The sequence below is a fragment of the Hemiscyllium ocellatum genome, chromosome 22 (assembly GCF_020745735.1).
Source record: "Hemiscyllium ocellatum isolate sHemOce1 chromosome 22, sHemOce1.pat.X.cur, whole genome shotgun sequence".
Classification (NCBI taxonomy): domain Eukaryota; kingdom Metazoa; phylum Chordata; class Chondrichthyes; order Orectolobiformes; family Hemiscylliidae; genus Hemiscyllium; species Hemiscyllium ocellatum.
Genome location: NC_083422.1, coordinates 44889645 through 44902118, shown reverse-complemented (window position 1 = coordinate 44902118; position 12474 = coordinate 44889645). Strand labels below are relative to the sequence as shown.

General features: G+C 41.8%; 1 protein-coding gene across 1 annotated transcript in view; it reads left to right on the top strand.

Moving 5' to 3' along the window:
- Positions 1-11910, top strand: part of cacul1 (CDK2 associated cullin domain 1) — a 117086-nt gene extending 105176 nt beyond the window's left edge. Inside the window, exon 9 of the mRNA XM_060842129.1 lies at positions 5233-11910. Coding sequence (XP_060698112.1) covers positions 5233-5282 — 50 coding nt within the window. The 3' untranslated portion in view covers positions 5283-11910. The remainder of the gene's footprint in view (positions 1-5232) is intronic.
- The last annotated feature ends 564 nt before the right edge of the window (positions 11911-12474 follow it).

Genomic DNA, 12474 nt, shown 5'->3' with positions numbered 1-12474 from the left:
CGAGGCCAGGCCCATCCTTCGCAACTCTGGTGATAGGTAGAACCTCAGTATGTAGTGACACTTGGTGTTTGTGTATCGGGGATCCACGCACAGCTTGATGCAGCCACACACAAAGGTGGCCATCAGGGTGAGGGTGGCATTGGGTGTGCTTTTTTTCCCCCATGCCCAGATCTTTATACATTGTGTCCCTTCAGACCCTGGCCATCTTTGATCTCCATATAAAATGGAAGATGGCCCGGGTGACTGCGACGGCACAGGTTCTGGGAATAGGCCAGACCTGTGCCACATATAACAACACTGACTGACAGTGCCTCACACCTCCTGATGGCCAGGTTTTTACCCGCGATGGAGAGCGACCGTAGCTTCCATCTGCCCTGTTTCTGCCTCACTTTCCTGATACGCTCCTCCCAAGACATGGCGCAAGCCCCAGCCCCTCCGAACTAAATACCCAGCACCTTCAGGTGGTCAGTTCTGAAGGGGATGGAGGATTGGTCAGCCCAGTTCCTGAAGAGCATGGCCTCGCTTGACCTTGGCCTCTGAGGCCTGTTCGAACTGGTCACATATGCACATGAGTCTGTGCACGGACAGCGGATATGAGCAGAAAACAGCGATGTCATCCATGAACAGGGAGGCCTTAACCTGTAGGCCTCCGCTGCCAGGATTAGTCACCCCTCTCAGGCTCGCATCCTTCCTGATGGACTCAGCAAATGGCTCTATGCAGCACACAAACAAGGCAGGAGAGAGAGGGCAGCCCTGCTTGTCTCCAGATCTGACTAGGAAGCTATCTGATTCCCACCCATTGATTGACACTGCGCTGACAATGTTGGTGTAGAGCAGTCTGATCCAATCATGGATTCCCCCCCTAAAGCCCATTTTGGAGAGAACATCTCTCATATACGTATGTCATATCCTGTCAAAGGCTTTCTCCTCATCCAGCCTGATGAGGCAGGTGTCCAATCTTCCTGCCCAGTACAGAACAGGTTTGGTCAGGGTGGATCACCGATCCCAGAGCAGACCTGACCTGGTTGGCGATGACCTTTGACAAGATTTTGTAATCTGCATTCAATAGTGAGATTGGTCTCCAGTTTCTGATTTCATCCCTCTCCTCCTTCTGCTTGTAGATGAGGGTGATGATGCCTTTCCTCATGGACTCACTCAAAGTACCTGCCAGAAGCATACTGACATACACCTCCAGCAGGTCCTGGGCCAGTCAAGTCTCACAGAGCAGAATAGAGCTCAACTGCGAAGTTATCACTTCCGGGAGTTTTTTTCTTTTCGAAGGACTCGAGGGCCTTGGTCAGCTCATCCGGAGATAGCGACTGGTCCAGCCTCTCCCATCTTCTGTCGTCTAAGACCTCCGTGATAGAGGACAGAAACGACTGGGAGGCCGCGCTGTCCTCATGATGTCAGCCTGAGCCATCTTCTTCCTTCAGGCTGCTGAGCATGGAGCTCTCTTTGTGGAAGAAGAAACGTGAGCACGTCTTATCCTGCTCCACAGAGCGGATCCTGGACCAGAAGATTATATTGGAGGCCTCCGAGGCAAAGAGCAAGGCTTACTGGCCCTTCACTTCCTGGAGGTCCTCCGTGACATTGACCCCCATCGTCTGCAGCAGGAGCAGGTTCTGCATACTCTCCTGGAGTTGGGACAGTTTTCCTCGCCTACCGAACACCTTTGAGGATGAAGAACCTCTTGATGTTCCCCTTTACTGTTTCCCACCAGTCCGCTGGAGACCCAAACAGGAGCTTCACAGTTCTCCAAACTGCGTAATCCCTCTTGAGCTCCTCAATGTTTCCCGGGGTCAACAGCTTGGTGTTCAGCTTCCACATTCTCTTACCAGCCCGCTGCTCATCCTGTAGGTGACAGTCGGCCAGCAGGAGGCAGTGGTCAGAAAAGAACACAAGCTTGACGTCGGTGGATCTGACAGGGAACGTTCGGGACACAAACAGGTAATCTATCCTTGACGTATAGACCCGCCTGCCTGTGACCAGGTGTATCTACGCTGCTCTCCGTTTGCAGGGGTGCTGAAGACGTCGTGCAGCTTGGCATCTTTGACCATTTCCATCAGGACTCTGGATGCGACATCCAGTTAACTATCTCTCCCCACTCCCCCCTCGCCGGATCGTCCATCTGCATCAATGATACAGTTGAAGTCTCCGGCCAGAATGACCGGCCTGGACGTAGCCAGCAACAGTGGAAGCTGCCGCAGGACGGCCAACTGTTCACTCTTACCCACTGGGGCGTACACATTAATCAGTCTCAGGGGAGCGTTTCTGTACATGACATCAGCGACGAGGAGGTGCCCGCCCACCACCTCCTTAATCTCGGAGAGGGTGAAGTTGCCTCCTCGCAACAGGATACCCAGGCCGGAGGCGCGGCTATCGTTGCCCCCGACCAAACTGACAGCCCATGCGCCCACAAGCTCGACCATCTCCTGTAGCTGCTGAGGTGCAGTATCCCACACTCCTGCAGAAACAGGACATTGGCTTTAATGTTGGCCAGGAAAGCCAACGTAGAAACACATCACGTAGCAGATTTAATGCTACGCACATTAATACTGGCAATTTTTATCCCCATTTTAACAGTTGAGGTTACCAGTGTCCATTTGCTGCTGGTCCTGCCTCCCTGTGGTAGCTATCTGCATTCCTGTAATAAACGCAAAGTGCTGGACACTTGCAGGGCTGCGGTAGCTGTCCGGCTCCATGCTGTGGACATTTGACCGCTCTGGTGTCTTCGAGACCAGGGTTTGCACAGTCCAGTTCTCTATCTGACAGTGGGGCGGTCACAGGACTGCTGCTCCCAGTTACCTGGAGCTGTGGGGCGGTGGATACCTCCTGGTTCTGACCAGGTGAGGGGTGGTCTTTACCAGTCCCCTCAGAGGGTTCGCCATTTGCTGTTTGGGGGGTGCTGCCCTCCTTTCTCCCCGCGGCGCGTCTCTTCCTCTAGTGACGACCCTCCTTGCGCCCGTCCTCACCATCCGAAGAGCTGCCTGTATCCTCCTCATGCAGGTGTTGTTTCCCCCTTTGCTGGGTGGCTTTAGGGGCCTGATGAGGTTTCTTCTTCCTGCTTTTTACAGGAATCCACTCCTCTGCCTCCTTGGTTCGCTCCTCCTCCGTTTCCTCCATCTGTCCTGTAGGAGCTTGGATTGGCTGCGGCACCTCCCTGCAGGCTGCCGTCTGTTCCGCTCCATCCTTCTGGGTGCCCCCAGATACATTCCCCCTGCCGGTTTATAGTACCTTTCTGGCCTTTTGCGGTCTATGGCTGGCATTGCTACCTCCAGCCATCTTTGCATAGGTGGCGGCCCCTCGTCTTGGGCAGGCCTTGTACACGTGGCCCGTCTCTCCACGAACAAGATTACAGTTCTTGGTCTCTTTGCATTGCTTGGTCGGGTGACCCTCCTGCTTGCAGTTCTGACAGATAGTGACCTTACATTCCGTCGCCATGTGGCCTGACCTTCCGAGGTTCGGCACACTTTCAGCTGTCCTGTGTACATCAGGTACCCTCTGCTTCCTCTGATAGCAAAGCTGGAGGGTGAGTGGAGGATGTTCCCACTGGCATCGACCCTCAGGGTTACCCAGACCTGCCGTTTGCTGGTCCAGATCCCAAAAGGGTGGACCACATCGGTGCTTTCTCCCTCGACCTGGACGTACTTTTTCAGGAAGATCAGGATGTCAACTGCTGGGATGTAGGGGTTGTACATATGAATTGTAACCACCCGACTCCTCTGTGCAGGAAACACACACACTGGGGCCGCCGATAAGATGGGGAACAGAGGCTCCCCTTCCTTCTCCTTAAAGACCTTCAGGAGCTGCTCGCACTGCTTCACACTCCTGAAGGTCACATCAAAATAGCTTGCCCCAGGGAAATCCTGCAGGCTGTATACGTCTGCTGCGTCAAGCACACAGCACTCCAGCAGAACCTTTTTGACAACCACTGTCTGATCAACAGATGTACAATTCTTCACCACCTTCATAGTCACTTGGACTGTGTTGCGAATGCCCTGGCCTGGGCTGCGGGCGCCTGCTGAGGCCATAGCTCCGAGGTTGGCTGGTCCCTGAATTGGCGTTAGGCCGAAGCCAGCATGAAGATCCACCAAGAGCAGGTCAGCACAACCAAATGATCCTCCGATCACGATCCAGCGATGATCTCCACTAGCTCTGGTGACTCGAAGCTCCACTCTTGATCCTGGTATCTCCCCTGCCAGGTAAGTATCTTGTAGCTGTTTCTTTGACCAGCAGCCTCAAAAAAAACTGACTGCTTGCTAAAATCAAACCAAACCCAGCTGGAAGAACTAGCCACACTCCCCTTTCTTTGTACAAGTGTTTGTTTAAAAACTTCAAAAAGTTTCTTTGAATAGATAAGCACGGACATTTTGGAATCTGTTCTTTATGACCCTTCTGGAAAAAAAAACCCCAAGAACAACATAAGCGTGTTAAAGGAGGAGCATTATTGCACTTTTGATTGCAAACATGGCTAGAGAAGCCTCATGTTATGGTGCTCAGGGCCAGAGGGCAATTTTTTGAACAGAGTGCCAATAAAGGGCTGCCTCTGGGACCCTGGACCAGTTGAGCTTTTTGAGGCTGAGGGCCCATAGGAGGTATTCTCAGACTCTGAGATTAATACCTCCACCATCCAACAGGAAGTTGCAAGTGCTGGTAGGAAAAACAGAGGGTAGTGTTGAGATGGAGATCCCCTCTGGAGAGATTATACTTTTTTTTAAGCTGATGAGCCAACGCCATTGGGAGGGTGCCTTCATTCCTTGGCCTCAGCAAAAGGGCTGTATGCTGGCTGGAAGATTCTATATTGGGCCCTTTACTTGAACTAATTAACTATCTGCTGTTTGTGAGCATCGCTTTTACCTGTCCCTTCCCCACTCCTGATCCTGAGTTCATGAAAATTGTTTGAAGGCAGGATGTTAGCATAAAATTGACCATGAGCAGGGAAGTACGGGTCTCAACTCTGCAACTGAATAAAAATTTGGCCTCTTTGGTTTCTTATACAAAAACTTAAGGTTTTTAAAAACCTCTTGAAACTTGAATAATTTGGGGCACAGTTTGTACCTGGATTGATCATTTCACCCAAAGCAATAACTCCTAGCTATAACTTCAAGTCTTAATTTTTCTGGAGGGAACTAAATTTTCATTTTTAAAAATATTGCAAATGTTTACTTTTTCTTTATCTCCTATTCTAATCATGTTAATCCAATAATTCTTATTCTGTCTTTTGTGTTTTAGATGGGTCAGCATCAACATCATCATGTGCAAATACAAGGGGATTCAGATAGTGAAAAACTGAAGACTTGTTTTTTCTTGCCTTGGAAGAAGGACAAAACTGAAAGGCTCTTAAACTGTGCAGGGAGTCATGCAATGGAGGGGCATTTGCTGAAGTTCAAGCCTGTTTTACTCTTGCCCTCCCTTCTTAAGAGAAGGACTTGTCATCTTTTAAGTTTTGTTTCTGATGATCATGCTGCTAACAGACTTGGGAATATTCTTTCCAAAGGCTCATTCTATGGTGTTGTGCCTGGACTGGTTGTATAGTGTAAAAGTTCATATTGAGTGAACTTCAGCATCCTAGTAATGGTTTTTGAATGGAATTTAATCCTTTTTTGCAAGAAGCACAGTTTCCAGCAATCTTCTAGCATGCTTGCCATTTTCATGACTTCTAATCATCCAAACACCCTGATTAAAGGTGCTCCCTGTTCTGCCATGATGGCCAGGGAATTGTTTTTGTCTTTAATTCCTGAGTGTTTGTTCAATTCCTGAGATTTTGTAACTCTGTCTTTAATGTCCACGTCAGCCCCCGTTCTCACCAAATTGTGTGTTTTAAAACTGTTAGAATACTCTTCTGACAGGATCTTTACTAAATCTACTACATTTGCAACTAAGTGGTTTCACAGTAGTGAGAAGTCATGCATATTCAAATGTGGATGTATGGGGTCACAGGGATTTTTTATTTTTAAAAAAAATCTTGAGAATTCATTTTTGTTGGGAAAGGATTAACCAAAACGGTGTGCACAGCAGTAATCATAATTAGTCTTAAAACCCAACCTACATATGTGAAGCCTCAATTGCATCATTTTCATTGAATGTATTTTTTATTGAACACAGTATCAGTCAATATTTATGTAACACTCTACTAAATAATGACTAAACCACCGTACCAATTCTGAAGCATTTTATCAATTTTAGTATTGTGATATATTTTGCTATTGTAGATATTTGACTGCGTGAAGACTGTGCCATTTTTTACCTTTATTCCCCTTGCCTATCATTTTGAATCGGATAATTGAGCAGGAGTCAGTATGTGAAGTATTTTTTCCTCATACAGTTGGTCTGCTGTATTAAACCTGAGCAGTTAATGTGTCATTGCATTTACTATTGTTTTCAATATTACCTGCTGCCTCATTGCAAAGGACATGAATTTTCAGGAAAGGACAAAAGCACAAGAGGGAAGATGTCCTAACAATTTAGCATTTAGTAATATCCTGCTTTTACTCTTATTTCATGGGTAACTTTCTAAGTTGGTTTAGTATGACTAAAAACCTCAGCAAAAATGTGAGAACAAATAATTGTAATTTTGGGTTAAAATTGAGCAACTCTTGCCTGTTCGGCTATAGCAGTTATTTCAATTGTGCAATAAAACCCAAAATTGGTTTTGATTATTAGATAACACTTTTTTTTTGCTCATTTGTGTAAATATTTTAGTAGTAGCTTACCTTTGTAGCCTTTAATTGCAACCTGTGTGTATAACATAAATAATGCAGTAGATTTTTACCTGTGAGTGACATGTTAATGGTAAGGCATAACCATGAAAATCAGAGATAATCCATGGTCCCCGCAGAATGTAGACATCTATTTAAACTAATATCCAAGTGTTGCAAAGTGTAATTTCTCATTCTACAAAGCAATGGAGTATGACTCCTCAGCAGGCAGTCTAAAATGCTTTTAAAAAGTCACTTCCATAAGTTAGAAAACATGTCTAACATTCTAGGTGAATTGACTGTTAATTTGAAACATAATGATCTGTTTCCCAGATCCCAACACTCTTTGTGACCACAATAAAAAATTGGGGTTCATTGACAAAAATTAGAACAGGACTCTATGCATTTGGTTGATCTGATCTTGTGGCCCTAACAAACCAGTGAATGTTATTCCAGTTCCAAATTCTTCTTAATAATGCTTCCAGCTATTTTTGCTTATTTTTGAGAGTTATTTACAGATACATATTTTAATTCCAATCCTTTCCCCATCCTTTACAATTTGTAAGGATTTCCCATGCTTTACTATGATGCAGGAAATTGATTAGACTGTTCCCTTTAGTCTAATACACTATGTGCCAACAGAGCTGAGATCCTGAATGGCACACATTATTGTTTTCAGGGGGTTTTTGAGCAAACTGGTAATTTTGGTGGAACAGTATTGCACTTCTGATTGGTCCTTCAAGGCCAGTTTGAATTTATTATAGAATTTATAGCACCAAAGATGGCCATTCAGCCTGAGTGGTTGGCCATTGTTCATGCTCCACATGACTATCTTGCTACCCCACTTCATCAAAATAGCTTCTAATCCCTTTCTGTCTCATGTACTTAACTAACTTCCTCTTGGATACATCTGGTCTACTCCCTTTAATTATTCCCATATGGAACATGTGTCATGTTCTCACTTCTGTCTCAGTAAAGATGTTTTGCTGCCTCTTATTGATTGGATTTATTAGTGCCTATCATCTACTTTTGCCCATACGTTTTGGACTCATCCAGCTGGGGTAGTGAGGGACATGAGTTTTCAATCCTGTGATGGAACTGGCTTATATGTCAAAAAACATAGTTTAAAAAGGCATTAGGGACTTAATTGCAGTTAGTTTATATTTTTCCTCAGCACAGTGATGGAGAGTCTAAACAATCTAAGTATCCATTCAGCAGCATCTAACTTCATGTCATGCACACCATCAATTTAAAACATTTAATTACATTTTCTCCCAGTGATTATGGCCATCTGTGCTAATACTGCTGTGTAAACTGAATTTTTTTTTCCTTAAATGCTTTCCTTTTACTATTTTGGGTAAACTTTTTAAAGGAAATTCTTTACATGTGCAAGTATACATTCCAGATATAAATTGTAGTGCTTCTTGTAAAATTAGGAAATAATGAGGACACCAATTGACTTTCTGTCTTATCGAGATGATATTCAAATGAAAATAATTAATCTTAATTTTATAATGCTGATGCCAGTTTCTAATATTTATGACATTTGGTTAAGGGAAGGGGTATGATTTCCACAGTTATGTTCTTTGTACTAAAATTATAAATGGGTATTTAAAGAGTGCATCTGTGATTTGACCACTCTAAGTGAAAATCGACAGACTAATTTCAATCATGAAATCTTCTGCTTGTTTCAGATATAATAGAAAAGCTGTTAAGATTCATAATTTGTGCAAAGCAAAGTTATTTTTTCAGACTGTATAATTAAGAGTTGAGATAATTTGACTTACTCGCACAGTTTCCATGCATTAAAATATGTTAAGGACAGCAAATAGACGGAGTGATTCATAGCCGAACAAAGCTTTCAGGTTGGTTTGCATATCTATCAAAGTAAGGTCTAAATCAAAAAGCATTAGTTTCTTATAACCTATGCAGCCTCAGCTTGCATTTCACCATAGCCCCCTCAGGGAAGACTCAAGGCTGCAGACAAAATCTATTTAATATGCTAAAGGCTTCTCTGTATTTAATTGCTGGAACAGTTTTGTCATCCTTTCATCCCTGAAGGCATTTTTCATTTATCAGGCAGATGCCCAGAAAGTGGCATGAAAAGGTTGTAACCTCTTAGGAGACAAAGACACGATGGCAGGTTTTGCTGAAAAGTGTCGCTTTAAAAAAAAAGTTCTAAATGCTATTATTATCTTAAAAGCATAATAATAAAAGTTTTTATCTTAAATATGTCAACAAAAGACCTTTTGCTTATGATGAAATTTCATGACTGAAAGTTCAATAAATTCGTATAGTTGTCAATTGGAGCTCTGGTGATCCAGCATGTGGAGCAAAGAAGAGAGCTTCAAATCTTTCAACTAACCATAATAGAAGGCATTAAACAAAGTTTGAAGATGGCAGGAGATGATTGATAATAGGCTTCCTTTGTACATCCCCCAGTGATCGCTGCGAGTGACACTGATAGTTTCTTATTGCCAAGTTGCCTACCCTATTTACAAAAGGCACAATCTTGTATTGAAATTGAAAGTGGGAAATTTGTGAGAGGAAGGGGTTACAAATGAAGATTGTGCACAAAAAATGAGATATATGGATAGAAATATATATATTCTGACCTTGTCTGCAGCTTGAATTAACAATGCACTTTTAATGTTTAAAGTTCCAAATTTATATTCTAAATTTTCTTTTCAAAAGTGAATGTGTTCCCTTTTCAATGTGCGTTATTCTGTTGCAGGTACATGTATAGTGCAAGGAAACCCACAGTGATTTAGGTGGAACAATCTATTGACTCTGATTTTGAACAATTTAAATTTCAAGATTCCCAATGTTAAAATTGTAAAACTGTTTATATATTCATAAACACAGGTAGGCAAATTAAAGCTAGCGCATCATATGTGTCCTGTTGTATGTTACAACTGGCATGGCAAGTCTCAATGCTTCCCACAGACTGTGTATTTGTCCAGGAAAGGCATTTAGTTTTAAAATCCTAATCCAATTCAGAAAGAAGATAATTCTGGGAAATACCTTTCTGATCCTAAAGACAATGAAAACAAGTTCCATGGGGTAACAATGTTTGCAAAGTAATTCGACACATACTAAACAAGCCAAGAACGTACCCTACATAATTGTGGTCCTCTTCAAAAAAAAAACACACCCTAAAATCTAAACTATGCAGACTAGTTCACATTTGGGGTGTGTAGTTCCTTTTTAAATAAGGCAGTTTTCTGAACTTCTACAACGGACACTTCAATCTGAAAAGGTGAAATGCAGTATTTTCAATATAATATGCATATCTGTAAACCCTGTTAGAAAACTTGACTGATCTTCACCTGAACTGCTTTATAGGTGTTGAATTTTAAAGTGATTTTATTTTCAGCTTTCTAGAGAAAGATGACTGTGTAATTCACCTGATATTCTACATTCCCTGTCAGAATCTACAGTGTCTGTAGATAGTTGGGCTATATTGTTTAATATGGAAGATCCAGAATGGAACTCGTGGTTCTCCATGTATAACTTACCCCAGGTGAAAAGCCTTAACCCTTTGGTATTTGATTGATATATAGCACCATTGGTTCCTGGAATATCTGATCATATTTTTATTCTGGACTTCTGCACCTAGACAAAATAGGTTGCCCTCCTGAAACCGTGTTAATGTCTTGATTGTTGCAAGCCAGAAAGCAGTCTCCAGCTCTCAACTACGTTTTCACTTGGGAGAAAAGAACTCTTGAAGTGCCTCTACAGAGAACTAGGATTGGGCTCATTCCTTTTCCCAATTGGTACTGAACCTTGAGATCGTTGCAAAGATATATAAGTTTTAGCTCTCCAAACAAGGCTTCTCTAAGGGCTTACTGTATAAGTATGTATCAGTTGGTACAGAGCTAAATGTACCAGGTTCAATTTCTGACCTTGTGTTCAATTTACTGTTCAAAGTTTGGGAATGGTTGGAGACCTAAAATACTAAGACCTGAAGAAACATTAGTAGGGATTTCACTTCTTTTTGTTTCGTAGCTTCATTGTTAAAAATGGACATTGGATGAAGGCACAGTGGGACTTGATGTTGCGCATTTCAGATCTAAATACCCAGCTGATATTCTAGATATAGACTCTCATATGAAGAGTGGTCATCTGATGAGCATCTGAGGGCCACTAATAACTAAAACCCTTTACCCAAGTGAGGAATCAACTTCAGGATGGGAGACAGGAGGAGAATGGGGTGGCAAAGGTCTCTGTGGAAGGAGGGAAACACTATTCCTTTGAAAAGGTCTAGGTAAAGAAAATTAAGCCTGAAGTTATTTTAATGAGTTTCTTGCAGTATGGAAATGATGAGGCTAATTGAAATTTCATCACAGGCAGAAGTTACATTTTGCTTACCTTTTTTGTAATAAATGTTTATGGACAGAATACACTGAAATTGCTTGCTTATGTTCTTTTTGAAAATATATTTTATTGTGTAGATTATATGATTGTATTTTAATTTTGAATGCAAACTTTCTAAACTGGATATGTTCTTCAATAAGGCACTTTAAGTAAATTGGTACCATTTTTGTGTTTCAGTTTATAGAGCCCATAAACACTTCTTCCTTCCACAGATTTCCAAGGTTATTAGACTGTAAGAGATCATTAGAGCTCCTAGGAGATTGCAGCATCGAGACCAAGGGAATATCATTTTTTTTCTCACGTTGCATATTGCAATGAGATGATATTCATGATGGATACATAATTAGACTATCATTTAAAACTAAAACTTAGACCTCTGCAGCAGATCTTGGTTTCCGAAAGTGCTCAAGCCTGTAGAACAACATCCAAACAGTTCCTATCCAAACCCTGTTTGAGTACTGTAGTAGGATTACTTAGTGTATCTTCAAATAATGATGCTGCTGTGTTAATGTGGTCCTGTTAATGTATTTTCAAATATGCTTGGAGAAAATAATTGCAGGTTTTAAAAAAAAGTTTAGTTGGTTTCAAAATGCAACCTGTAGAAAACAACAAAAGATGGTTCACTTTGAATAAAAAAAATTGAAATTAAGGTGATATGTTGCATAAGAGAAAATAATTAATGTTTGCACTAAAATAAAGTCATACTATATGGTAAAGTCACTTATTTTATTAAAGGAAGATTGATTATTAATTTGGTATTGGGTGTCTGAAATGTGATCTGCAGTACCTTGGGTGTGTACCGCTCTTTCAATAAAAATATCCAGTTTGCTGCAAATTTTCCAGGATTTATTTTCATAACCTTAAATAATGATGTTTATTTTTATTGTCTCAATTATTTTGTGAGACAATAAAAGTTTCAGTCAATTTTGTTTATATGAAATTGTAGCCTTGGTGTGGTTGTGTTTTTTAATTTACTCTTAGTTAAGTGGCTTTTTTTTTTGCATTTATGATACCTAACTGCACTCCAGTTTGATCAGGGGCCCTCACGATTCAGTTCGTTAATTCTGTCGTAATTCACACTCTTGTATTACAGCTTAAGACCTATCCTATATCATAAAATTTATCAAGCTATTGTTTTCTGCAGAATACCTAACAGCGTGACTATTTTGGCTTTTCATTTACTCCGTGCCTATTAATTAGCCAAAAGATACACGTCACCTTCAGCGATGCATTAACCACTGCATTAGATGAAATATTACTTGGCTGGCTGAAATCTTATGACTAAACAGTATTGTAAATTTAAATTAAAATAAATACCTTTTGCAAATCAGAATTATTAATTATAGCAGGGATGAACTATCCTCCCACTTTAAATGTGATTAACCTACCTAGCCAGTTT